We start from the raw sequence: 27,106 nt of genomic DNA on the forward strand, positions 1-27,106 counted from the left end.
TGCGGGCAGTAGCGGGGCCTCAGTGGAGAGGTGTCGTGATTGGCAGTGGCCAGCATTTTTTGGTGAGAATTAAACATTTTAATGCTCAAAAAGCCTTCCCTTGTTGTTTGCTGTTGTTTAAACACTTTTACAAGTGATTTGCAGTTGCTACTGAGCTGTTTTTAAATAATGACCAATTCTCTGAAAAAAAAATTTGTCTGAAATAGGCCCGGTCTTGACCATTTTGGATAATCGGAGTTGTACTGTATGTACAAACAAATATTAAAATAAATAAATATTATTGTTAAATAAATAGTTGAGACACAGAGAGTTTGTGTGAGCAGTTCATCAGTCATTCAGCAGTCTCACTGCTCATAGGAAGAAGCTGTTTCTCAGCATGGTAGTTCTGGCTGATATCCCCAGTATCTCTTTCCCAATGGGAGTAACTGGAAGATGCTGCAAGCGGGGTGGTAGGGGCCCTCAACAATTTGGGAGGGGGGGGAGGGAGATCCCAGTGATTCTCTCTGCCGTTCATGGTCCTCTGGATTGACCTCTGATCTGATGCTTTGTGATGCAGCCAGCCAAGATACTCTCGACAGAGCTCCCTTAGAAGGTTGGCATAATGGTGGCTTGTAGCCTTGCCTGCCTCAGTCTTCTCAGGAAGTGCAGTTGCTGTTTCACCTTCCTGACAAGTGAAGAGCTGTTGTGTGTCCAGGACAGGTCATTACTTAAGTAGACGCCAAGGAACTGGGCGCTCTAAACTCTCTCCACTTCCGACCGGTTAGTAATGTGTACTGTTAAGTCTCAAACCAGCAACAACTGAAGACGTAATTCAAAAGGGTTAAATTTTAACTTTAAATGTACTTATAACTATTAACAATATAGCATCTTAACACAGTTAACCCCGCTATAAGTAACTATAACCACTATACAAATATCATAGTTTCATAAAAAGTATGTGAAAAAAAATAACCCAGACCATTACAATCTGTGCCCAATATTCAAAAAGAGTAAAATCCCCAAAAACCCCAGGTCAGTCAGTCTGAAAACACAGTCCCACAGAATTCAATCCCAAAGCTCAATGTCCAAATTCAGTTCCCCCACTGAATAAAAGGACGTCGTATTGAATGTTGGAGAGAGAAATGACTGATGTTGCATTGCCGTAAGCTTACGAATCCTTTTTCAAGGCCTCCTTAGAGGACTTTCCTCAGTTCTCTAATTGTGGTGTTTAACCCTTCATTATCTTTATGAGGCATGTGCCTTTCACACAGCTCTCCTGGTTGGTCTCCACCGCTCCAACTGCTGCAGTTCTGCTGCTCCCACTGCCGTTCCATTCTCTCTCTGTCTGCACAGCTCAATCCAACTGCACCACAAGTCACACAGAGTTCCCAGCAGAATTTCGTCCTTTATGATGACAGTCCAAAAGGTCAGTCTATGGTCCATAACAATGGTGGAGTGTGTTCATCCATGGTCATCCTGAAATCCACAATCAGCTCCTTAGTCTTGTCCACGTTGAGACTTAGGTTGTTAATCTCACACCATTTCATGAGATTTTCCATCTCTTCTCTGAAGTGCAACTCATCACTGTTGCTGATGAGGCCAATGACTGTTGTGTCATCTGCAAACCTGATGGCTCTGCTGAAGCTGGATCAGGCGTTGCAGTCGTGAGTTCATGCTGTGAACAAGAGCTCGTTGAGCACACATCCCTGGGGTGCACCAGTGCTCAGTGTGATGGTGCTCGACATTCTGCTGTCAACCTGTACAGACATCCGCTAGGATGTCTAGAATCCAGCTACAGAGCAAGATGTTGAGTCCCAGTGAGGACAGCTTCTCCACGAGACTCTGAAGCATGATCATATTAAACATGGAGCTGAAGTCAATGAACAGCAGCCAGGCATATCAATACCATTCAATTATACAAGTACAACCCAACCAAACAGCATTCTCCAGCTCTAGGTGCAAAACATGCAGGCACACAAGCAGTCATAACACACATACAGACAAAGAATACATACATGCATAAAAATAAATAAATATCACTCAACCAATATTAGTCACAGATGGTTAGTGCACGCAAGTTCCTTTTGCTGTTCAACTTCTCACTGCCCATGGGAAGCTGTTCCTCAGCCTGGTGCCGCTGGCTCTGATACTCCTGTATCTCTTCCCCGATGGGAGTAGTTGAAAGATGCTGTGTGTGGGGTGTAAGGTGTCCTCTTAAGCTAAGGAACCCATCAGTGGGGAGGGAGGAGGAAGGCCTCAGTGATCCTCTCTGCCATTCTCATGGTATCGTGGATTGACCTCCGATCCATTTCTCTACAGAAACCATACCACGCTGTGGCTTGCAACAGAGCTCCTGTGAAGGCTGACATGATGCTGGCCAGTAGCCTTGCCCGCTTCATTCTCCTCAGGATGTGCAGTCACAGTTGCACCTTCCTGACAAGTAAGGAGAAGTTGTGTGTCTACGACAGGTCACTTGTTAAGTGGATTCCAAGGAATTTGGTGCAGGGTAGCCATCAATGGTCCTCCTGAAGTCCACAATCGTCTTCTTCGTCTTGTCCACGTTGAGACTCAGGTTGTTATTCTCGCACCATATTGACTGGTTTTCTCCTCACAGTTACTGCCTGACCTGAATATCTCCAGCATTTTCTACTTCCATTCCACTGTCCCACGGTAGGAGAGTCTAGGACAAGAGGCACAACTTCATGATTTAGAGGCATCCTCTTAGAACTGAGACGTGGATGAATTTCTTCAGCCAGAGGGTGGTAAATCTGTGGAATTTGTTGTCACAGGCGGTTGTGGAAGCCAGGTCACTGGGTGCATCTAAGACAGATATTCATTACCCAGCGCATCAAAGGAGAAGGCTGGGCAGTGGGGCTGAGGGAGGGGAAAATTGATTAGCTAATTATTAAATGGCAGGGCAGACTCTATGAATAGCCTATTTCAGCTCCTATGTCTTCTATCACAAGATTTTCCACCTCTTCTCTATGGTGCAACTCATCGTGTGGATGATGAGGCCAACTACTGTTGTGCCATCTGTAAACTTGATGACTGGATCCACTAATGGAGCTGTGGGTCAGTAGTGTGAACAGGAGCAATGTTGCTCAGCAATAATAATGCTTGATGTTCTGCTACCAACTGGGTCAGACTGTGGTCTTTCTGTTAGCAAGTCCAGAATCCAGTTACAGAGCAATGTGTTGAGCCCCAGCAAAGACAGCTTCTCCACCAGCCTCTGAGGAATGATCATATTAAATGCCAAGCTGAAGTGGATGAAGAGCAGCCTGGTGTATGAAGCCAGGTGGATCAGGACAGAGTGGAGGGACAAGGCTATAGCATTATCACTGGAAGGGTTTCTTCTATATGAAGGTTTGAAGGATATGGCCCAATGGGCAAATCAGACAGGTTCAGGTTAACAACTTGATCAAATGGGTCAAAGGGTTTGTTTCCCAGCTATAAAAGTCTATGACAACTTTACATGAGAAGAGAGATTTTAGGGAAGCAAGAGACTGCACAGCTAAAGATATGCTCCCAATTGTAAGGAAAAAGGAGTGATTGGGGTTGGGGGTGGGGGTAGGGGATATACAAGAGATCAAAAATGGAATGAAGCAGACTCAGTTTTAATCCCTGGAAGTTGTTCTGAATTCAGGAAGAGCCAAGAGAGCAAGCTGTTCATGATCAAGGAAAACTTAATTTGTCTTGGCTGGAACCATCGCCAAGACAGATAACCTTCCCAAAAATCAATCTTTAGGCTGATGTGTGTATCTTGGAACAATAATTGAGTAACTGCATCACAGCTTCAAAGGACAGACGAGGTTTCAGAACCATAAAACTTACAATCTTCATCCACAGCAGGGACAACTGAAAGATACGATTGTCTTTATACATCACACTTCACATTCTCTCCGCCCTTTTCATCCAACGCAAGAATTGAAGCTCTGTCACTTTGTATTGTAGGAAGCACAAACTTCCAAAACAGCAACATACAATGACTAGCTGCCAAACACAGTCTACTAGAGGAACTCAGTGGGTCCAGCAGTGTCAGTGAAAGAAAAAGAGTGGTCAACATTTCAGGCCAAAACTCTTTCATCAGTTCCTCCAGCCGATTATGTTTGGCTTCAGATTCCAGCATTTTCAAGATTCAATTTATTGTCCTGTAACAAAGACAGTGCAATACCACACAAAATCTGTTTTTATTTACTATGTATAAAAAATGCTGTAATTTCTACATGGTCAAACCAAAATGCATACAAATAACCTTGAATAAAATCTGGAATGTGCACTTTAATCACATGAATTGTTTGATTACAAATTTAAAATTGTGGAGCATAGGGGAAAATAAAGGAAAAAAAATGTCTTTGTCCCAAACATTATGGAGGGCACTGTACCTCCAGTGTCCTCTCGTGCTTCGCCTCTTCAAAGAGAAGAGCTTACCTAGACCTTGGCTTAGATGACAAAATTGGGGTTGTTCCTTTCATGCAATTTACTGATGCAATTCTTAAATTACTGGCATTAAACCTCCTCACACCTCTTTAATTACAAAGTGGAAACCCAAAAAATACCTTGTTTAAACCTTCTCTGCCCATTAACCAACCTTCAATCCAAACTAATACCCCTAATCCGACAAACCCTCATCTCTGTGGCACCTTAAGGTAGAAACCTTCAGCAGGAACCTATTGCTCCAATTTACTCGCATTAAAAATCTATTTATGCAGCAAGAAGGTCCATTGCTCCAACAAACCTGTGACTCAATTTACACAGCAATTTATCAAATATAGCAGGATTATTTCCCTAGTAAAATACAGCATATGTAGCAACATACCAGGTGGAAAGCATTCTGACTGGTTGCATCACTATCTGGCAAGGAGGATAGGAAAGGACTAGAGAGTTGTGAACTTGGCCTGTGCCATCATGGACATCAGTCTTCATTCCATTAACGACATCTACAAGAGGGTATGCATTAAGAAAGCAGCCTCTATCCTCAAGGGCCTTCACCATCCAGGCCATGCTCTCTTCACACTGGTACGATCAGGAAGGAGATATAGGAACCTGAAGACAAACACTCAATGGAACAAAAATAGCTTTTTCCCCTCTGTCACCAGATTTGTGAATGAACAAGGAACCACAGATACTATCTCATGTACGTGTCCATAAAATTCTGATTCTAGCACAATTGTGTGTCAACTCGGTCCTGGTTACTGACAGCAAGCAGCACAACTGATGGGGCAATTGCTGCAAAATGTCCATTTCGACAAGGATTTGTGGTGTAATGACAGGTCAGTTATTAATTTAATTTAGACATGGCAAGCCAATTACACCCATGTAACCAATTAACCTACTAATTCCATAGGTCTTTGGAATGTGGGTGGAAACCAGAGCATCAAGAGGAACCCATGTGATCAGAGGGAGAAAGAGCAAAGTCCTTACAGCCAGCAGCAGATTCAAACCTGGGTCGCTAGTGCTGTAATACCGTTGTGCTAACGGCTACACCAACCATACCTTCCAAAATTAATCTTGGAATCATTATCCTGAGAAAACTGCAGGTCTGCACTAATAGGTCCCATACAAATTTTCAGCTGGTTCAAAGCCATGGTAGTTTTGGAACATGGACAATTTTATCAAATAAACGCGAAAAACATGACAGAAGCCTACAAGTGACCCACATTTACCTCGATTTTCACTTAAGCACAGGCTCACCTGGTTATTATCCAGGTCCACGGGTGTTAACTGCTCCGGACTTTTCTCAGAAATGATCATCTTGCCCATCAATTCGTTTGCAGCTAAAATCTGAGGAGCACATACACAAGAAGCTTTAGTACCCTGATTCTGGTGACATATAGAATCCATTCCCCATGCAAGTTAATATCCCCAGGACATAAGAAATGGGAGAAGGTGTAGGCAATCTGGCCCTTTGAGCCTGCTCCTCCATTCAAAGTGACTGTGGCTGATCTGATGATCGGCTCATTTCCACTGACCTGCCTTTCCCCTTATCCCTTAATTCCCTTACTATGTAAAAATCTATCCAACCTGATCTTAAATATATTACTGAGATCGCCTCCACTGCTCCAGAAGCATTTCATAATGTGGATTATTTTTGAAATGCAGTTTCTGCTGGAGAGATTTTTTTTATTGATTATTTGAGATGCAAAGTCATCATTTATTGCAAATCACCAATTTCCTTTGAGGAGGGGATGATCAGCTGACTTCTTGGACCATTGCAGTCCATCTGATGAAGGCATGGCCAATAACTCTGGGTTGAGGAATTCCTGGATGTAACTCAGCAATGATGAATGAATCTATTTCCAAGACAGGATGATGTGCAACTTGAAGAGAAACTTGCAGTTTGTGGCATTTCCCTTTGCCTTCTACCATTGTTCTTCTCGATGGTAGTCATTGTGGGTTTTGGAACTGCAAGAAGAGCCTATTTGACTAAGTGTAATGCTTTTTGAAGGTTGCAAACACAGTGCACTGAATGTTTTCAGTGGAGATGGTGGTATATTACTCTACTGGGCTTTCTGAGCTGTAGTGTCAAACCTTGTATATTCTCTGAACAGCACTCACATTCCTAAATTGCACCATATACCTGGTGGAAGGACTTTGGGATATTAAGGATGGGTTTTGACACAATTACCCTAGTTGTTATCCAGCCTCTGATTTGCCCTTGTAGCTACAGTATTTACGAAGCTGATTCAGTCAAGTTTTTGAGCTACAATTCCATCCCTCACCCCAGACGTTGATGATGGTATTTGTAATGCCATTATATGTTAAGGTTAAGTGATTGAACTTCTATCAGTTGAGATGAGTATTGTCTTACACTATGGTGACAAATGTGAGTTGCTACTTATCACCCCCATGCCTGCATGTTATAATAGGCCTCATTGTATTTACACTTGAGAATGGAATTGGAAATTCTGCATTTGGCAACAAGAATCGCACCTGACCGTGTTGAGAGAGAGAGATCAATGATAAAGCAGCCAGATTTGAATGGGTCCCAGACACTGGCCAATGGAGCTCCTGCAAAGATGTCCAGAATCTGGGATGATTGACCTCCAACAACCACAACAACGTCATATGGTGCAAACCAGTTTGGCTGAAAACTGGCTTCTGTGATGATGGGAATCTGAGGAAGAAGTCAAGAGGAATTATCTACTTTACAGTTTTGGCAGACATGGTTGCAAAATATAGTCACTAATTAGTAGCTGAAGAATGAGAGACTAGTTAATTATTTTTGAACTGCTGGCTGGTAACTTAATCCTTTACTAGGGGAACATTCTGCTTATCTAAGGACAGTGTGTAGGAGGGTAAATTGAGGGTATGTTGAGGGTTTAACCATGAACCATCCACACGACGTACCAGGAGACATCAGGATACTCAGGACTGAAGGGTGACAGTTCTTAACAGATTTGGGAAGAATGTCTTTCATCAGAGGGTAAATCCGAGGAATCCGTTCCATAGGCAGGGTAGCAATTAGATGTATTTAAGGCAAAGATTTATATGTTCCTGATTAGCCAGAACATGAAAGCTTAATGGGGAGAAGGCCAGGTAGTGGGGTAGAATGGGAAAATGATTAAATGGCAGGACAGACTTGATGGCCTGAATGGTCTATTTCTGCTCCTATGTCTTATGGTCTTACTCATCCACATTATCAGCCAGCACACTGCATCAGACAGAGTCAAACAGCCCGTTGCAGAACACTGCAAAGTTGCAAATCAACCAGTTCACTGCATCATGTCCTGAGTAAATTGAACCATTACTGGAGCCAGTTCACTGGACCATATCCTGGAGCTGAAACTTCACAAATAACACTGCTGCACCTGGAGGTGGAATTCCTTAGTTGACTGCAGCTTTCTGGTTTATCCACCTGCACGAGGTGTCATTCCTTCAAATGAAAATCTCCACTGCACAAAACCATTCCAGCGGTACCAACAATAAACTAAGCCCAATGAGGGCAAACTCACCTTCTGCATTACACGTCTGGACACGGCAGATATCTCCAGACTGTAAACCTACAGAAACAAACAAGAGCATAGAAGTCAGTCCAGTTGTACTTTCAATGTGTTCAGGAAAATTTATTCAAGAGTTTGGTAAATTTCAATTCAAAAGCACAGGCAGGAATTGGAGGACTGGAGTATCATGTGCATTAATCCTTGAAAGTGGCATGTCACTCGGGTCCAAGGGTGCAAAAACAAGCAAGTTATATTGAATTTGTATAAAACACTGGTCAAGTAGCAACTGAAATAATCTCAGGGTTGTAATGCAATGCATGGACTTTAACAAGTCTGAAATATTGTGCCTAATTCTGGTCACCTAATTTTCTCAAATCCTTGAGAAGATGCAGAAATTTTTCCGATAGCATTTCCAGGGATGAGGAATTTCACCTTTCTGCAAAGACTGGAGAAGCAGGAATTGTTTTCCTTTGAGCAAAGAAGGTTGACAGGAGTGCAAGACCTTAACAAATTTAGATACAACTTTAGTGGGTGTTGAAGCTTGTTCTATGAACATTAGGCTCATAGACCAGATGCCTGGATTAACAATCTTAAAACTATAGTTTAAATGCCACCATGACAATTGTGAAATATAAATGTAATTAAAATTTTGGAATTTGAAGGAACTCTGCTTTTCTTATCAGGTGTTACTCCAGTCTATGTGGTTTACTCTGAAACAGATGGTTCAAGGATTAGGGTAGGGACACAAACTCAAATAGGAGTTCAAGGACAACAATTTTTTACAGAGTAGTCAGGATTTGGAACTTATGGATCAAAAAGATGGTGAAAACAAAACACAAATCCAACAGAAGTTTAAGAGACAAATTGGATGGGCACATCACAAAATTGTTAGGACAGGAGGTTTTCTCTTCTGCCCCTTCAAGCCTATGGTGAAATAATCTAACCACACTCACCAATCACCCCAACCCCTCCCTCAACCATCAAACATGACCCCCACTCACCAGCTTAGAAAACAACTTCCTTCCGATAATTTTGGATTTTTTGCCAATCATTTTCATTCCTCATCCCCCAATTCTTGGTCCTTCCTGCGATGAAACCGTTCACTCTACTTCGACACTTCATGTCGTTAAATTTCTCCATTGGATTCTACCTCAGCATAATATGTTCCAAGGAGGCCAGCCCCACTTCTCCAGTCTACCCATATTATGGAAGCCCCTTGTCTCAGTAAGTCTCTTCTGCAGTTTTCACATTTTTCTCAAAGTGTAGAGTACAAGCCACTGGGGTCTCCCTCCCATTGATGTGATTTACTGGGATCGTTGTTTAAAGAAAGCTTGTAAAATCAATGAGAACCCTTTCCACTCCATGTGCAGCATCTACCAGCTATTCTCATCAGAAAAGCAATACCGAAATATCAGAAGCAGAAAAACATGGCCAAAGAACAGCTTCTTCCCATGGGCAGTGAGAATGCTGAATGCCTGATGAACTGAATGCCTGATGAACTGAATGCCTGATGAACTGAATGCCTGATGAACTGAATGCCTGATGAACTGAATGACTGATGAACTGAATGACTGATGAACTGAATGACTGATGAACTGAATGACTGATGAACTGAATGACTGATGAACTGAATGACTGATGAACTGAATGACTGATGAACTGAATGACTGATGAACTGAATGACTGATGAACTGAATGACTGATGAACTGAATGACTGATGAACTGAATGACTGATGAACTGAATGACTGATGAACTGAATGACTGATGAACTGAATGACTGATGAACTGAATGACTGATGAACTGAATGACTGATGAACTGAATGACTGATGAACTGAATGACTGATGAACTGAATGACTGATGAACTGAATGACTGATGAACTGAATGACTGATGAACTGAATGACTGATGAACTGAATGACTGATGAACTGAATGACTGATGAACTGAATGACTGATGAACTGAATGACTGATGAACTGAATGACTGATGAACTGAATGACTGATGAACTGAATGACTGATGAACTGAATGACTGATGAACTGAATGACTGATGAACTGAATGACTGATGAACTGAATGACTGATGAACTGAATGACTGATGAACTGAATGACTGATGAACTGAATGACTGATGAACTGAATGACTGATGAACTGAATGACTGATGAACTGAATGACTGATGAACTGAATGACTGATGAACTGAATGACTGATGAACTGAATGACTGATGAACTGAATGACTGATGAACTGAATGACTGATGAACTGAATGACTGATGAACTGAATGACTGATGAACTGAATGACTGATGAACTGAATGACTGATGAACTGAATGACTGATGAACTGAATGACTGATGAACTGAATGACTGATGAACTGAATGACTGATGAACTGAATGACTGATGAACTGAATGACTGATGAACTGAATGACTGATGAACTGAATGACTGATGAACTGAATGACTGATGAACTGAATGACTGATGAACTGAATGACTGATGAACTGAATGACTGATGAACTGAATGACTGATGAACTGAATGACTGATGAACTGAATGACTGATGAACTGAATGACTGATGAACTGAATGACTGATGAACTGAATGACTGATGAACTGAATGACTGATGAACTGAATGACTGATGAACTGAATGACTGATGAACTGAATGACTGATGAACTGAATGACTGATGAACTGAATGACTGATGAACTGAATGACTGATGAACTGAATGACTGATGAACTGAATGACTGATGAACTGAATGACTGATGAACTGAATGACTGATGAACTGAATGACTGATGAACTGAATGACTGATGAACTGAATGACTGATGAACTGAATGACTGATGAACTGAATGACTGATGAACTGAATGACTGATGAACTGAATGACTGATGAACTGAATGACTGATGAACTGAATGACTGATGAACTGAATGACTGATGAACTGAATGACTGATGAACTGAATGACTGATGAACTGAATGACTGATGAACTGAATCACTGAGATGCCTCTATTTATTAATAATATTTATTTTAAATATATATCTACATGTACCGTACTTTTCTGCATGTGTGCTATGTTTCTATGTGTTTGCACTACTTTGCACCATGAACCGAAGAGCGCTGTTTCATTGGGTTGTACTGGTAAAATAAAATTATAAATAAACTTCAACTTGAACAATGCTCCAGTTGTGGTCAAATTGGTGTTTCATAAAGGTTCATCCTGATCTATTCTATAAACAATCTCCATTAGTATTTATTAAACTTGGTCTGCCTCATTACCCATCATATAGTGCCCAATTTCACAGATCCTATCGTGGTCATTAAGCAGCAGATACCCAGTTTGTGGAACAAGTCAACAAAGCCTGCTAGAAATTTGAGTGACGGGTAATCGCAAGACATGAAAATGGAGCTCAGCAGCGAACCTCAAGGTCAGAGAGCACACTGCCGCTCTGCGTCCTAAGCTGCAAAACAGAAAGGCAGGTGGAGAATAGAAGGGAAAAGCAGCCACTTGCGACTCCCAGGCAAAACTGGTAATCAAATCATGCCCAAGTGCTCAGCTCCAGCCCTGACCTCCTACAATGAAGATACCTGTGCAGCTCCCAGCAAGTGAGCAAAGATAGAGAGCAGGCTCCCGTCACTGACAGTCATGCACACGGTGTCAGGTCGCAGAATCTGAAGACACAACAAATAGAAAATCCATTATCATCATAGTACAGGCCCTTTGACCCACAGTATTGTGCAGACCTAATAGCCTGCTCTAACACTCCCTAGAATTTCCCTACTACATAACCCTCCTTTTTTCTAGGTTCCATGTACCCAATAGTTTTTTTAAAAAGATCCTATTGTACCCATGTTCACCACCAATGCCTGCAACGGATTCCATGCACTCACCAGTCTCTATATGGAAAAACTTGCCTCTTAAATTACCCCTGTACTTACTCCCAAGTACCTTAAATCTATGCCCCTCATGTTAGTCTTTTCAGCCTTAGTTCAGTTAGTTCAGCTTTAGTTTCAGTTAGTCTTTGCCATCCATACAATCAATGCCTCTCATCATCCTATACCCCTCTATCAGATTACCCCTTGTCCTCCTGCACTCCAAGGAGACCAAATTTACTCAACCTATCTTCGTGAGGCATGCTCTCCAATCCAGGCAGCGTCCTTGTAAATCTCCTCTGCACCCTCTCTATAGCATCCACATCCTTCCTGTAATGAGGTGACCAGAATTGAACACAAATATTCCAAATGGGTTCTAACTAAGGTCTTCTATAGCTGTAACATTACCTCACAGCTCTTGAACTCTTTCCCACGGTTAATGATGGCCAACACACCATACGCCTTCTTAACAACACTGGTCACATAATTTTCTGTGCCTGAAATTAATTCTCAAGTGCAAAGCCATAGTTTTAAAATAACGTTGCTTAATTATTATACAGTACTTAACCTTTCAATTATATCTGATCTGTAACCACGAGTTTGCTTTACTGACAAAACCCATCCCTCTTCTTGGATAGAATGAAATATCAAATATACTTCTTCCTGGACCACAGATGGAGGACAGTAAGCTCTTTAGAAATAAGATGAGACTTGGAAATCTTTGGAACTCTCTAAATCTAGAGGACAGTGGGATTCTGGTCATTGAGTATGTTCATGGCTGAGCTCGATTGATCTTCGGACATGAAGAGAATCAGAGGGTATGGAATTGGTCAGGAAAGTGGACTTCAGGCCCAGGATCAGGCACAATTTTACCAAATTTATGCACCATCTAGTTGACCTCTGCTTTTATTCCTTCTGATCCTTTTTTAATAAAGATGATGGAATTGACTAGGATGTCCCAGATGCACCTTTAGCCTCTGCAGAGTGATTGGATGAACCAACAAGGACTGTGATGGATCAAACTGCAGTGTCTGCTATCTCACAGGCCCAGGGTCAAGGGTTCGATGCTGGTCTCAGAAGCTGCCTTTGTGGAATTTGCATGTTCTCTGAGTGACAACAGTGGCTTTGCCCCCCTCACATGCTGATGACAAGCTGCTAAGTATAATCAGCTACTGTAAATTATTCCTTAGTGTAGATAATAGGCACAAAGAATAAGTTGTAGGGCTACAATGGACTGAGTGGCCCCCTTCTGCATCGTAAGTGAATTCTCTGTTCCTATAATTTGCTACATTATGGATGTCCAATCAAACATGCAATAATCATGCAGTAATATATCTCAATGCACAAGCAGACAACGTATGTCTATAAATCTGTAGTGCCTTTACTTCAGGCTTCTGTGACACACCCACTTTTGGAATTGGGATATGACCCATCTTCAAAACCATGCTTGGAAAATGGTTGGTCTAGCCCATCTTTTCAATCCAGACATTAATTCACATCTTTTATACCCTCAAAATTTCCCTTTTTTTAAAAAAAATAGGCCTGAAGACAGCACTTCCTTTATCCAACTTTAAACCTTGGACTTATTTTTCCTTTAATTATATTAATTTGATATTTATAAATGTTCTTCATTTCTTGCCTTATTTCCTTTATTCTAATTTTATCCATTTCTGATAGTGAACTCTTCCTCGTCTCAAACTACTGATCTCACTTTATTTTTCTGATTTTCCAAACAGAACCCTGTTGAATACTCATATGGGGACATCAGAGGTCACGTTTGGTGGATAAAGGGCAAGCCATTTAGGATTGAGATGAGGAGAAACTCAAGAGAGATGTGAACTTGTGGAACTCTCTACCACAGAAACTTGTGGAGGCCAGTTCAAAAGGAGTTGGGTCTGCCCCTTATGGCTTTTGGTATCAAAGGGTATGGAAAGAAACCATGAATATGGTACTGAGGTCACATGATCAGCCATGATCATAAATGAATGATGGTAACTTTGAAATTGCTAACCCAATTTCACCAACAGTTAATTACTTTGGTGGTTTATAGAACTAGAAACCTTGTTGCTTTACTGAAAAGCAGTTAACTCTTTGAAATCTATGCCATTGATCTAGATCAGGGGTGTCAAATTCAAATTCACGGAGGGCCAAAATTAAAAACTTGGACTAAGTCGAGGGCCGAACTAAATATTTATTGAAAATTTTCAACAACATCTGCATGTTTTCTCTTCTTTCAACATATGTAATGTTAAACTTTTTCTTATTAAAATAAATGTTTAATAATAGTTTTGGATAAACTCTTTCCAGAAGCATTAACAAATGAGAAATAAAATATTCAATAAATAATATTTCTCTATAGAGAATTTGTCAAATGTTGCTAGTGTGCTGTCGAATAGTAAAATCTGAGGGCTATTGAGAATGTGGGAGAATAACATGATTCCTGAAACAATCAAATGGGTGACTGATTGTGGGCATGAACTCTAGCAGGGTTATTTGCCATGCCCTTTTTCCATTGGTACAGATATCCTTTGATTTACCCACTTTTCAAGTTTTATGCCTAATGAGCTTGTATCCAGGTGCAGGACCATTTTTAACCAGGAACATATTTATCGCTGTGACATGAAACTATTAGAAGATCGTTTTATCCTGAGATTAAAGTTCATAATACTTGTGCCTGTGTGAGGGAGGGCAGGGTTTGCGGGCGATTGGGTTGGACAACGACAGTGCGGGGGCATCGGCTCTCGCTGCAGGGCGGCATCTCGGGGGATCAGCAGCCCCGTCACCGTGAGTCGCGGGTCGGCCTGCGGCAGGGAGGGGGAGTGGGCAACGGTCCTGGCGAGGTCAGGCCCGAGGCCTCCGGTTCCGGGCGCTGGGAAGTGGCCTTGGCTTCCCCTGACACCGGCCAGGCCACGCTGCGGTGGGGGGGCGGGCGGGGGGACACGACAGTGCGGGGGTATCGGCTCTTGCTGCAGGGCGGCATCTCGGGGGATCAGCGGCCCCGTCACCGTGAGTCGCGGGTCGGCCTGCGGCAGGGAGGGGGAGTGGGCAACAGTCCTGGCGAGGTCAAGCCCGAGGCCTCCGGTTCCAGGCGCTGGGAAGCAGCCTTGGCTTCCCCTGACACCGGCCAGGCCCCAAAATCAGAGTCCACGGTGAGACCCTGCAACGTAAACAGAGGAGGTGGGGGCGATTAGTGGGCTGACGCCAATGCATTCTGGGATTTGTTGTATTACTGTGCATGCGCTATACTGGCGCGGCGGCCAGCGGGCCACCTCTAATACATTTTTGAAATGATCTTGCGGGCAAAATATAATTATATCGCGGGCCAAATTTGGTCCGCGGGCCAGAGTTTGACATATGTGATCTAGATGATAGTGTGGTAAATTGGATCAGCAAGTCTGCTTATGACAAAAAGATTGGAGATGTTGAGGACAGTGAGGAAGGCTTTCAAAGCTTGCAGAGGAATCGAGTCCAGCTGGAAAAATGGGATGTAAAATGGCAGATGGAATTTAATGCAGACAAGTGTGAGGTGTTGCGTTTTGGAAAGGCAAATCAAGAAAGGACATGCACGGTAAATGGTCGGGCACTGAGGAGTGTGGTAGAACAGAGGGATCTGGGAATATTGATACATAATTCCCTTAAAGTGGCATCACAGGTAGATGGGGTTGTAAAGAAAGCTTTTGGCATATTGGCCTTCATAAATCAAAATACAGAGTATAGGAGTTGTGATGTTATAGTAAAGTTATACAAGACATTGGTGAGGCCAAATTTGGAGTACGTGTGCAATTTTGGTCTCCTAACTACAGTAAAGATATCAATAAAATTGTAAGAATGCAGAGACAATTTACTAGGATGTTGCCTGGACTTCAGAAACTGAGTTACAGGGAAAGGTTAAACTGATTAGGATTTTATTCCCCGGAGTGTAGAAGAATGAGGGGAGATTTAATATTTAAAATGTTGGCTTTTTTCCACTGAGTGCAGATGAAATATAAACCAGTGGACATGGGTTAAGGGTGAAAGGGGAAAAGTTTGGGGGAAACTTCTTCAATAGAGAGTGGTGGGAGTGTGGAACGAGCTGCCAGCTGAAGTGGTAAATGTAGGAACAATTTTAACATTTAAGAAGAATTTGGACAGGTACATGGATAGGAGGAGTATGGAGGGCTTTGGACTGGATGCAGGTCAGTGGGATGAGGCAGATTAATAATTCGACACAGACTATAATGGCCAATTTCCGTGTTGTAATGGTCTATCATTCTAATTCCTGTTTATCAATGTAGAGCCTGTTATAGTTAACACATTAGACAGAGTTTCTCCTGTACCTATATTCTACAATATTTTTATTTTAACATTACCTTTCTGACAAAGCGTCTCGGACCTGAACCATTAACTCTGCTTCTCTCTCCACAGATGCTCCCTGACCTGCTGTGTTTCTGGCATTTTCTGCTTATATTTTAGGTTTCAAGCATCTGCCTTTTATTTAAAAAAAGATCTATTTTCTGATCACAGATTCCAACATTAAACTGCTTCAATAATGAAACATTCCAACATGCTCAAAAATGCTGGAGAAACTCAGCAAGTCACATAGCATCCTTTATGTCTATGTAAAGAATGCTGTGTGACTTGCTGAGTTTCTCCAGCATTTTTGTGTAAACTCTAATCACAGATTTTCTTATTAAATTCCAAGATTCTCACAGTTTTCAGGGCCTTGATGTAGGCATTGTTCCTCTGCTGGTCATTTAATTCTCCAAATCGCTGCCTGTTACACATGAGGTGGGCCTGACAGGAGCAGAGGGGTCTATCACTCAGCACTTCAGCTTTGCACTCATCACTATGGAGAACAACATTAGAGTCAGATGAACAGATTGATTACTTCTCATTTCTTCAGTCTTGAATTTCCTCAATCTAGGAACTCTTCCAGATGAAAGACAATAAATAGTGCACATGATGGAAAAGATAAGTCAGACAGCATAGCAAGTGAGAAGAATATATCAAGAGAATGCAGAGTCTGTTGCCCAGAGTAAAGGAATCGGTAACCAGAGACATAGGTTTAAAGTGAGGGGATTTTTTTTAAAAAAAAAACAGGAACTTGGGGCATAACTTTTCTTTCCACACTGAAAGGGTGGTGAGTGCATGAAATGGGCTGCCAGAAGAGGTGGATGAGTCGAAGTTTTTAAAAAAATTAAATGGGAACATAGAAGGGATGGGTTCAGAGGGATATGGGTCAAATGCAGGCAGGTGGGACTAGTGTGGGTGGGCAAATTGAGCCAAAGGCCTGCTTTCACATTGTATGGCTCCAAGTAAATCTAGATAAGATCTAGATACTGTAGGGTTGAAAGTATGTTGTCAATGGATAATACAGAGTTTATCCGCACACATGTTCTACAAGATCAATGATGGCTTTAAAATGTAATATCGTTTAACTACATCAATAAGTAATTCTGTTTATGAAAAATATTGGGATTATAATCTGCAGTCTGTCCTGGCCTGCCCAGTACTACCTTAAGTAATCACTCTTCATTCCATACCTGTTACGTTGCATCTTATACCACAGGGAGTAATCATCGTGTATTGCTGAAATCCATAGATATTCCCCTTCTTGAACAGTTAACTTCTGGGGCAAGAAGTATACACACTGCATCCAATGATCCCGCCACTGATGAACAAAGAAACCACAATTTCAGGCACAAAAAGTCAAACATAAAACTGTTAGGTTTGAGATAACAAAAGACTCTCAGACAGCCACCATTTCTTCACTGTACCCTCTCTACTTGCTGAGAGTGAAAGATAGAGGGCAATGTAGTCAAATTAATTCTTAAGCAAAATATAACAAATTTTAAATTTTCATAAGTCACTTTACAGTTTTGCCATTTAATTTCAGAGTGGCTTACCACTTTAATTTGCCCTGCTGTAACCCAAAAATAAGTTTGAACGTTTGTGCTTTTTTTTTCTTTTCTCCATAATTTATTTTGCGAACCTCTCTACTTCACAAACTCAGAGATGCAGCTCTAACTGTTGCAGGAGGTAGCACACCAACAAAGATCAAGGATTTGTTAAACAGAAAGCAGAAGCCATAAGGTCCAGCTGTTTACAATCCACATCAATGAAATGGATGAGGGGATCCAGAAGTTATTATACGCAAGAATGCAGAACTAGACAACAGTGTGCGGGGTGGATGCAGATGGGGTGCAAGGGGATCCATGACAGATGAAATGTAACGGAGAACATTTGAAGTCATCCTCTTCGATTAAAAAAAAGCAGAATTTGTCATAAATGGCACGAAGCTGAAATGAGAAAAAAATAGACCTGCAGCAAACAATGAGAAGCAGGAGGGAAATGGCAGGTCAGTCAACATTTTGGGTTGGAATAATTTTTTGAGACTAAAGTGGGAAGGAGCTGTAATGGAGGGGGGGAGCAAGAGGTGATAAAATACGGGACAAAAGAAAGTGAGAAGATGAAAGAGGTAGATGAAAGAGGACCATGAGAGTGGGGAGGCAGAAATTACTTGGGGTTTAAAAAGACAAATAGTTAACATGGAGAGTTTCAAGGATGCCTTACTGAAATTATATCGCAGCCTTGTATATCCACACTGGCAATACCAGGCACATGTCTGGCCCTGCTATTTGGGAAGAACATATTTGTGATGCAGGATGTGCAATAAAGCTTCACCAATTGATTGCCAGGGTGGGAGGGATTTCCCTCCAAGGAGAGACGACAGACATGGGCCTATACCACATAATTTAGACATGGTGATTTATTTCCGGGCTCAAGAGGCTTTTCTCTGGCTGGGAATGTCTGGAAGCAAGTGTCGCAATCTCAAAATAAGAGGTCAGACATTTAGGATCAAGATGAGAAGAAAATTTCTTCATCCAGAGAGTAGAGAATTTGAAACTCTTCATCTCAAGCTACCTCTTTTTTTTTTGGAATTTTCCAAACAGAAAATTGTTGCATTTTGACTCAATGGATTTGATGTATTTAGACTTTAAGAAGTCTTTTGATAAGATTCCACATGAGAGGTATGAAAAAATGAAAGTAATAGGTTGGGGTTAATATACTGACATGGATTAAGAATTGGTTGAGAAAGGGAAGGAAATGAACAGGTCATTTTTTTGGGGTAGCAAGCAGTCACTTGGTGCTGCTGGCAAGAGGAGTGCTTGGGCCCCAGCTATGCAAATGATCTGGATGATGGATAGCAATGGAACAGCTAAATTTGTAGATGACACAAAACTAGGGGGCAATTCGAAATGTGAGGAGGATGCAAAGAGGCTTGTTTGTGATTTAGATAAGATGGGTAAAGGGGAAGATTCAGCTAAACATGAGGCTATCCACTTAGTGTGCGGTAAGCAGCACAGTTCGCAGAGGTTGGCGCACATTATTACAGTGCTAGCAACCTGGTTCAAATCCAGCACGGACTGTAAGGAATTTGTATGTTCTGCCTGTGACCAGCGTGCGTTTCCTCAGTGTGCTCAAAAATATTTGGGGTTTAAAGGTTAATTGGTGTATTTGGGCAGCACAAGCTCATGAGCCAGAAGAGCCTGTTACCGTGCTGAAATATTAAATTAAATTCTGTCAGATTAACTGACACAGAAAATGGAAAGAAGGGAAAGTGCAACAAAACCTGGGTGTCTTTGCATGCCAGTAGTTAAAAACGAGTGATTAGATGCAGCAAACAATTAGGAAGGAAACTGGTACATTGGCCTTCACAACAAAAAAAATTTGAGTAAAGGAGCAAAGATGTCTGGCTCCACCACTATACCCTGTGATGAGTCCCCACTAGGATTTGTTCTGTGGATCTGAAGGAAGCTTCTTTTTGCCATGGGTAGAGTGCAAGATAAATTCATTAGACTAAGTCCTTGGACAGCAGGACTGCAGATAGGAGGAACTGGGTAGGTAGGGCCTAAATTCGCTGGAGTACAAAATGACGAGGGGGATCCCATAGAAATCAATAAAATTCCAACAGGATGGATGATCCCTGAGACTGAGGAGCAAAAAATCAAAGCATCTCAACATGAGGATATGAGATATGATTTGTAACAGAGGTCAGGAGAAATTTCTTCATGGAAAAGGGTGACAAGGCTGTGGAATTCTCTATAACTTTATCTTCTACAGCACACATGTCAAACTCTGGCCTGCGGGCCAAATTTGGCCCACGATATAATTATATTTGGCCCGCAAGATCATTTCAAAAATGTATTAGAGGAGGCCCGCTGGCCGCCGCACCAGTATAGCGCATGCACAGTAATACAACAAATCCCAGAATGCATTGGCGTCAGCCCGCTAATCGCCCCCACCTCCTCTGTTTACGTTGCAGGGTCTCACCGTGGACTCTGGTTTTGGGGCCTGGCCGGTGTCAGGGGAAGCCAAGGCCGCTTCCCAGCGCCCGGAACCGGAGGCCTCGGGCCTGACCTCGCCAGGACCGTTACCCACTCCCCCTCCCTGCCGCAGGCCGACCCGTGACTCACGGTGAAGGGGCCGCTGATCCCCCGAGATGCCGCCCTGCAGCGAGAGCCGATGCTCCCGCACTGTCGTTGTCCAACCCGATCACCCGCAAACCCCGCCCTCCCGCACACAGGCACAAGTATTATGAACTTTAATCTCAGGATAAAACAATCTTCCAATAGTTTCATGTCACAGTGATAAATATATTCCTGGTTAAAAATGATCCTGCACCTGGATACAAGCTCATTAGGCATAAAACTTGAAAAGTGTGTAAATCAAAGGATATCTGTACCAATGAAAAAAGGGCATGGCAAATAACCCTGCTAGAGTTCATGCCCACAATCAGTCACCCATTTGATTGTTTCAGAAATCATGTTATTCTCCCACATTCTCAATAGCCCTCAGATTTTACTATTCGACAGCACACTAGCAACATTTGACAAATCCTCTATAAAGAAATATTATTTATTGAATATTTTATTTCTCATTTGTTAATGCTTCTGGAAAGAGTTTATCCAAAACTATTATTAAACATTTATTTTAATAAGAAAAAGTTTAACATTACATATGTTGAAAGAAGAGAAAACATGCAGATGTTGTTGAAAATTTTCAATAAATATTTAGTTCGGCCCTCGACTTAGTCCAAGTTTTTAAGTTTGGCCCTCCGTGAATTTGAGTTTGACACCCCTGTTCTACAGGTACACAATCCCTTATCCGGACATCTAAAATCAGGAAAGCTGCAAAATCCAGCAAGTGGGGGAAAGACAGCAGCACAAGCTGGGCGGGTGAGGCTGGGCGAGAGACCGGCAGCGCGCATCGGGCAGGCAAGTGGGGAGACCAGCAGAGTGAGTCGGCCAGGGGGAGGGGGGGAGCGGGGGGGGGGGGGGAAGCGGGGGGGAAGCGGGGGGGTGAGCAGGGAGAGAGACGGCAGTGTGACTGGAATGGGGTGGGGGTGGATATGGAAGCACAATTCGGTGGGCTTAAATCTGGCTTTCCAAAATCCAGAAAAAATCCGAAATTCGGGACACTCTGTTCTCCAAGGGTTCCGGATAAAGGATTGTGTATCTGTATTATCAGGTCTTGAATGGACCTCCCATGGAATAAGATGATGCTTTGTACTGTTTAATTGTACTTATTTCTCACATTATACACTGCACTTTTGTTTTATTGTAACAATATTTTACTTCATCTTTACAGTATTATTTCCTATTCTTTTATTATTTTTCCCCTGTCTGCTGCAGGCCAGGTCTCAAAAGCAAAGAGGAGGTCAAGGGTTATTGCTGTTTAAAAGAGTTTATCCAAGCCCCTGGGTCACAATTTTAATGCTCTTTTGCTCAATTGATCAAAGGCTATGCTGTTACATAGAAGGTGGTGGGGAATTTCATGAGCGTTGCCTGCCTTCGCCAAGGGGGTAGCCCCCAGGTTGTGTAAAGTGTGGAGCAATTTCCAGGGTGTCACTGTGCACCTTTACTGTTGGAGGACAGTGTGGGGCAGCAGCAACAGTGGGCTGGGACTTGGTCTCGGACGTTGAGTATAATACCCACTCACCCATGAATGAGTCAATAATGTACTGTACTTGGCCTCTGTGCATCATCTTCACACTATGTTGGACCAAAGATTCCATCAGGTGACCTTTATTCTCAGGTACAGTTCCCTTGGTCTAAGAACAAAACTAAAAAAGCATGACCCGTTCAAAACCTGATCTGAAATTTTAAATTCACTTTCTTTGCAATATATCTATCATTTCTTTAAGTGATTTGTTTCGATCTACTGCAGTCTCCTGAAGCCAGAGATGTCCCCCTCCCTGCCTCTCCATCGCACATTACAGGACCAAGGTACTGCCTTTACCTGCATATTATTTGGAGTTGGATGAGCCCAGTACGGAGCCATTGTACATCTGATGCTCCCTTCAGGGTCCATTTCCATGTCCCACCAGGAGATTAGCACATGGGCCTGTCCACTGCCAGTTGCTTGGACCTGCACAGTGTGCTGAGCTGGAGAACTACTCACTGCTTTACTGAAATCCACACTGCAGAGAAAGTAAAACATGATAAAATCAACTTTATTCATTTTGTGAGCTTAAACAACTTAACAAAACACAATGTATGGACCCTAACTCTCACAACCTCTATCATCGGTGATCTTCTCTGCACATGCATATTAACTGGGAATTCTTTATGTTGATGACTAAAATGGAAAGGATTCCTTGAGGCTTGGCTGCATTGTAGTTCTGTTACTGGATGAAGTCTGGATCAGTGATCAGAAAATCGATCTGGTAACAAACTTTTCTCACCTTGTTTTAAAAAAAAAGCTTTGGCTGCCTGGTGAATACAAGTTCGGTTTAGTTATATTTGAAATACCAAGTCTCAGGTGTAACAGCAAGAACAAAATCACTGAATTCTTCACAAACCTATCCAGGTACCTCATGTCCTTTAAAGAAAGAAACTTGTGATTGATGTGCAACTTCAGACTGGGACTAGGTATGTCCTCTCCCAACGGGAAGTTTCAACAGAGAGAACAGCTAAGAGGAGAGGCACCAGTCGTCCTCAGTATTTGGTCCTGATCCACATATGTTGCATGGCACCAGGCTGTACATGAGCAAGGGAAGCTCTTTGTGATTACCTTGACACTTCCACCACTGATGAAGGCTTCATATTGAGCAAACCAAGTCAAAAAGTCACTAAAAGTAGCCATAAAGAATCCCGATCGTCCTGGTCACAATCACTTCTTGCTGCTCCCTTCATTCAGGCAGAAGGTACGGAAGCCTGAAGTTCAAGAGCAATCCCTGAATTACCTTAACTGTTCCAGGATCATTAAATGAACTGCCTGCATTATTGAAACATTTTTTTGGTTGTTCTAAGTGCAACTGTGAATATTTACCTATCCTTTTATATTTATTCTCTCTTTTTCTGTCTCATGGGATATTATAGCAATTTAATTTATACTATTGTTGGTGATGTATCTTGCATTCCTGTGTGGCTGCATCAAGCAAGAATTTTGATACATCTGTACATTGTACATGACAAAAAACTCTCATTACTCATTCTAGATTGTCGTTGGGTGCGAAATTCCCAAATTACTTTAATGGCAGCAGGTGAAGGACATTCCTTCCACACCAGAACTTCAACAGATGGTGAGGGAACTAACACAATACATTAATTTGACGGTTTCCATCTTTAGCTGCTTCATCAATAATCTTCCTTCCAGCAGAAGAGATGTTCACTCATATCTGCACAGGGTTAAATTCCATTCAAGCAACAACCATCTCCATCTGAAAAGTACACTACTTCCTTGAGATTCAGCAGCCCTGTATTATGAAATTCCCTACTTCAATGTCCTGAACCAGACCTACAGATGCTGAGACGACAAAAGCAAATCCTCGACCAAGCATTCCATTAACTGTAACTTGCCTCTTGACTCCCCAAACTTTTTCACCATCTACATTGACCAAATGGGTTGATGTGTAAATACTAAGCCTTTATCTGGATGAGAGCAGCACCAAGAATTGTGAGTGATAGCAACTTGATGTTCACCCTAACCTCCACCATCACTCACTCACCGGAAGACTGTGACTGCACTGCACAAGATGCACTGAAACAATCTCCAAGACATTAACTGTATATAAATATGCAATCCCTAGCACCTAAAAAAAAAAAATCAAAGGTAGCTAATGCATGGGAACAACAACATCCAACTTCCTTCCAAGTTAAACACTGCCTTAACTGGGGGAACAAGCTGTCATTCCTTCATCTTTACTGGGTCAAGCTCCCAGAACTCATTGCCCAAGTACACAGTGGGCACAGCTTCACCACAAGCACTCCACTTTCTCAATACAAACACATTTCCACAAGGGGAATTTGACATACCTGCAATCCCCATATCCGTCATAAAAATCACTCCCACCTTTAGCAATACAAATCATTTCCACCGTATATACTGGTGTAATAGTCGATCTGTGTATTAGTCGACCCCATCCCCACCTTGGCCCAAAAATTAAGTGTTTTCTGTATGACCCATATAAAAATTGACACCCAATTTTTGGACTGACCACCCTCCCACCCAAGCTCCCGACACCCCAACCGCATATCCTTGCCTTGGTCGACCGCTCATCTGCCCACCCACCGGAGCTCCTAATACCCCAACCGCACAGATCCTCACCCCGACTACCCACCCACCCAAGCTCCTGATGCCCTGATTACAGATCCTCGACCCGGCCAACCGACCCATCATAGCTTCCGACACCCCAACCACAGATCCTTGGCGTGGCCGCCCGCCCATTGGAGCTCCTGATGCTCTAGCAACAGACTCTCTCTTCGGCCCTCGCCGCACACCCATCTGAACTCCCGAACATGGATCCTCATCCTGGCTATCTGCCTACCTGTCCACCAGAGCTCCCAATGCCCCGAGCACAGATTCTAGCCACCTGTCCATCTGAGCTCCTCGCACCCCATCCAAAGACTTTCTCCTAGGTCACAACTGGTCCCTGCCATCCAAGCTCACGACACCTTGAACGATGCAGGTACTTACCACAGTCAAAAATATGACGTGCAAAAGTCGGCCACCCATCCCTCCCCCCAAATTTGACCTGGTCCAAAAGCTCAACTATTTCATGAGTATGTACCTGACATTTAATGCAAATTTTTACCTCTTTTATCATGTCTCACAAGCATTCATTTTCCAACAGGCAACAGTTGACCATACCTGAACATCTTGGTAACCATGGTGAGAGCAGTGAAATGGTTCCTGTTCACTTGATTGAGCTGAATGTCATAGACACAGGGGGACCCTGCGCACAATTGCATGTCCTTTGTGGGATAAATGACTTTATCACTGTCGCCCTCCAGACTGACGTGAATCGGCAGCAGTTTGTTCCAGGCCCACATGCGCTCTGACTCCACCAACTGTGCATACACTGTGGCTCTGTGTGGAACAGCCTCACATTCTTCCTGTGGCCACAGAGGAAACAAAAGTCTAGGTTGTAAAGGATGCCTTGTTTTCTTGGTTAATGATCACAGACTTGTGGAAAAGAAAGAACAAGTGCTTACTATGCAGCATTGGGTCAAGTAACTTAATACCATTCCCAGAACTGGACAAGGACTCAGTGTCATTTTGCCCCCATTTTCTCAACCTACCTGAACAAGGTATTTGTGGGCATGTTCGTAACTTGGCAGTGCCCCCTCGCCAATAAGCTCTGTGTCAAACAGCTCTGTGACCAGGATATTAGCTCGGCATGACATGTCACCATCTGCAGAGAGGAAATTATTGTGAGGGAGGTGCAATCAGCATTTGACACCCATTCACCATTATGTGTCAATGTAACAACATGAAATCACTGTGGAAATGTCTTTTTTAAAGGATACTGCATGATAACTTGCCTTCTGGCCCACAGCCTGTGCCATCCAAATACACCAATTAACCTAAAAATCCTGTTTATTTTTGGAGGGTGGGAGGAAACCAGAGCACCCCAAGAAAACCCATGTGGTCACAAAAACGTACAAACTCCTTACACACAGCGCTTTGAACCCAGGTCATTGGTGCTAAAATAGCATTGCGCTAACCACTATCTAACTTTACCAAATGTAACATCAGCAAAGTTATTTGACTGCTTCTATAAGAAGCAAAGCTACCAAAAGAAAGTATTTGTTTCCCACTAGTGTCCTTGGTCTTTGCCCTCAAATCAGGTGCTGATAGAATACTATGCTATGTTTATTATTTTCAGTATGTCTCCATCCTTGGCAATTACATTGATACTTTTACCTAACAGAGACCTCTTCGTCAAGAGCACTGGCAGCTTTCAGCTACAACAGTCATCTTAATCATTGCTCAATTGAAACTATTATTAGTAGGCATCCTTCAGTCTTGGAAGATAATGATAGCACCATGGATATTCAGTTAGTTTTAGAGCAGCATCTGGAATGGCTCACAAGGCCCACTCTGGCGTGACAGTCTCTGCCCCACTTACTGCAGATGAAGTTGGTATGATGGATTGTGATCAACTGGTACTGTTTCCTCCGTGTCCTCTTGTCCTCCAGATGGTGTGTCTGCTTTTCCTCACCGCTCTTCACGCCCTTTTTGACAGCGCTTCTCGAATGGTCATCAGCAAGGGGCTCCCAATTGAGCACATCAATATGAGCAAGTTTCAGATCACGCTCGCAGACATCTTTGAACTGCAGCTGTGGTCGGCCACTGGGTTGAAATCCTGTGCCACATTTACCAACTCGTAAAACTGTACACAAGAGTTGACACTGGGTTTTGTTGGGACTGTGCAAGAGTTCAGAGTTAGAGAGGTCAAAGAGGGATGGAAAATTAAACTGAGAGAGTATGAGAAGCTTATCATTACATCCTGACCAGAGGTCCTCTACAAAGTAGTCATCCAATCTATGTTTGGTTTCTTTCATGTAAAGGAAATCACATTGTGAACACCAATAGTTGATATAATAAATGAATTACTGCTTCACAAATGTGTTAGACTCCTTGCACAGTAGGATGGAAAGTGGTAGAAGGGCAGGTTTATGCCTCATCTGGCTGCATGGGATGATAATGCCAGAAGACATTAGCGCCAAGAAGTCATGAAGGAGGAACAGAAAGCAGATGTTCCTTGTGAGGTTATCATTTTGAAGATTTCACAAATGACAAACATGTCCAATGAATGTGGTTGGGTGGAAAACGAAGGAAAGCGGGGGGGGTTGTTACTCTTGTTCTGGATGGGGGCAAAGCAGGTAACATGTTAAGTGCAAGAAACAGACCAGACCTGTTTGAAAGTTCCATCAGCTCTGGTTAAGGGAGGTGGGGGGGGGGGGGGGCCCTCACTGAAGAAAAAAGATCTCACCAAGCCTAATGTGGAAGGCATTGTTCTCAGAACAGATA

At 42.6% G+C, this 27,106-nt stretch overlaps 1 protein-coding gene across 2 annotated transcripts in view; it reads right to left on the reverse strand.

The window, feature by feature from the left end:
* The window catches only part of prmt7 (protein arginine methyltransferase 7), a 50,241-nt gene that overhangs the window by 14,363 nt on the left and 8,772 nt on the right, over window positions 1–27,106 (reverse strand). The window contains exons 5-12 of one of the 2 annotated variants that reach the window (XM_069901166.1): window positions 25,372–25,484; window positions 24,941–25,185; window positions 22,088–22,268; window positions 17,329–17,456; window positions 16,496–16,631; window positions 11,522–11,605; window positions 7,932–7,979; window positions 5,671–5,760 (exon numbers count right to left, since the gene is read on the reverse strand). In XM_069901166.1, the coding sequence (XP_069757267.1) occupies window positions 5,671–5,760; window positions 7,932–7,979; window positions 11,522–11,605; window positions 16,496–16,631; window positions 17,329–17,456; window positions 22,088–22,268; window positions 24,941–25,185; window positions 25,372–25,484 (1,025 nt within the window). The remainder of the gene's footprint in view (window positions 1–5,670; window positions 5,761–7,931; window positions 7,980–11,521; window positions 11,606–16,495; window positions 16,632–17,328; window positions 17,457–22,087; window positions 22,269–24,940; window positions 25,186–25,371; window positions 25,485–27,106) is intronic. The other variant, XM_069901167.1, reaches the window with a different exon arrangement.

Source organism: Narcine bancroftii, chromosome 10 (assembly GCF_036971445.1).
Source record: "Narcine bancroftii isolate sNarBan1 chromosome 10, sNarBan1.hap1, whole genome shotgun sequence".
Taxonomy (NCBI): domain Eukaryota; kingdom Metazoa; phylum Chordata; class Chondrichthyes; order Torpediniformes; family Narcinidae; genus Narcine; species Narcine bancroftii.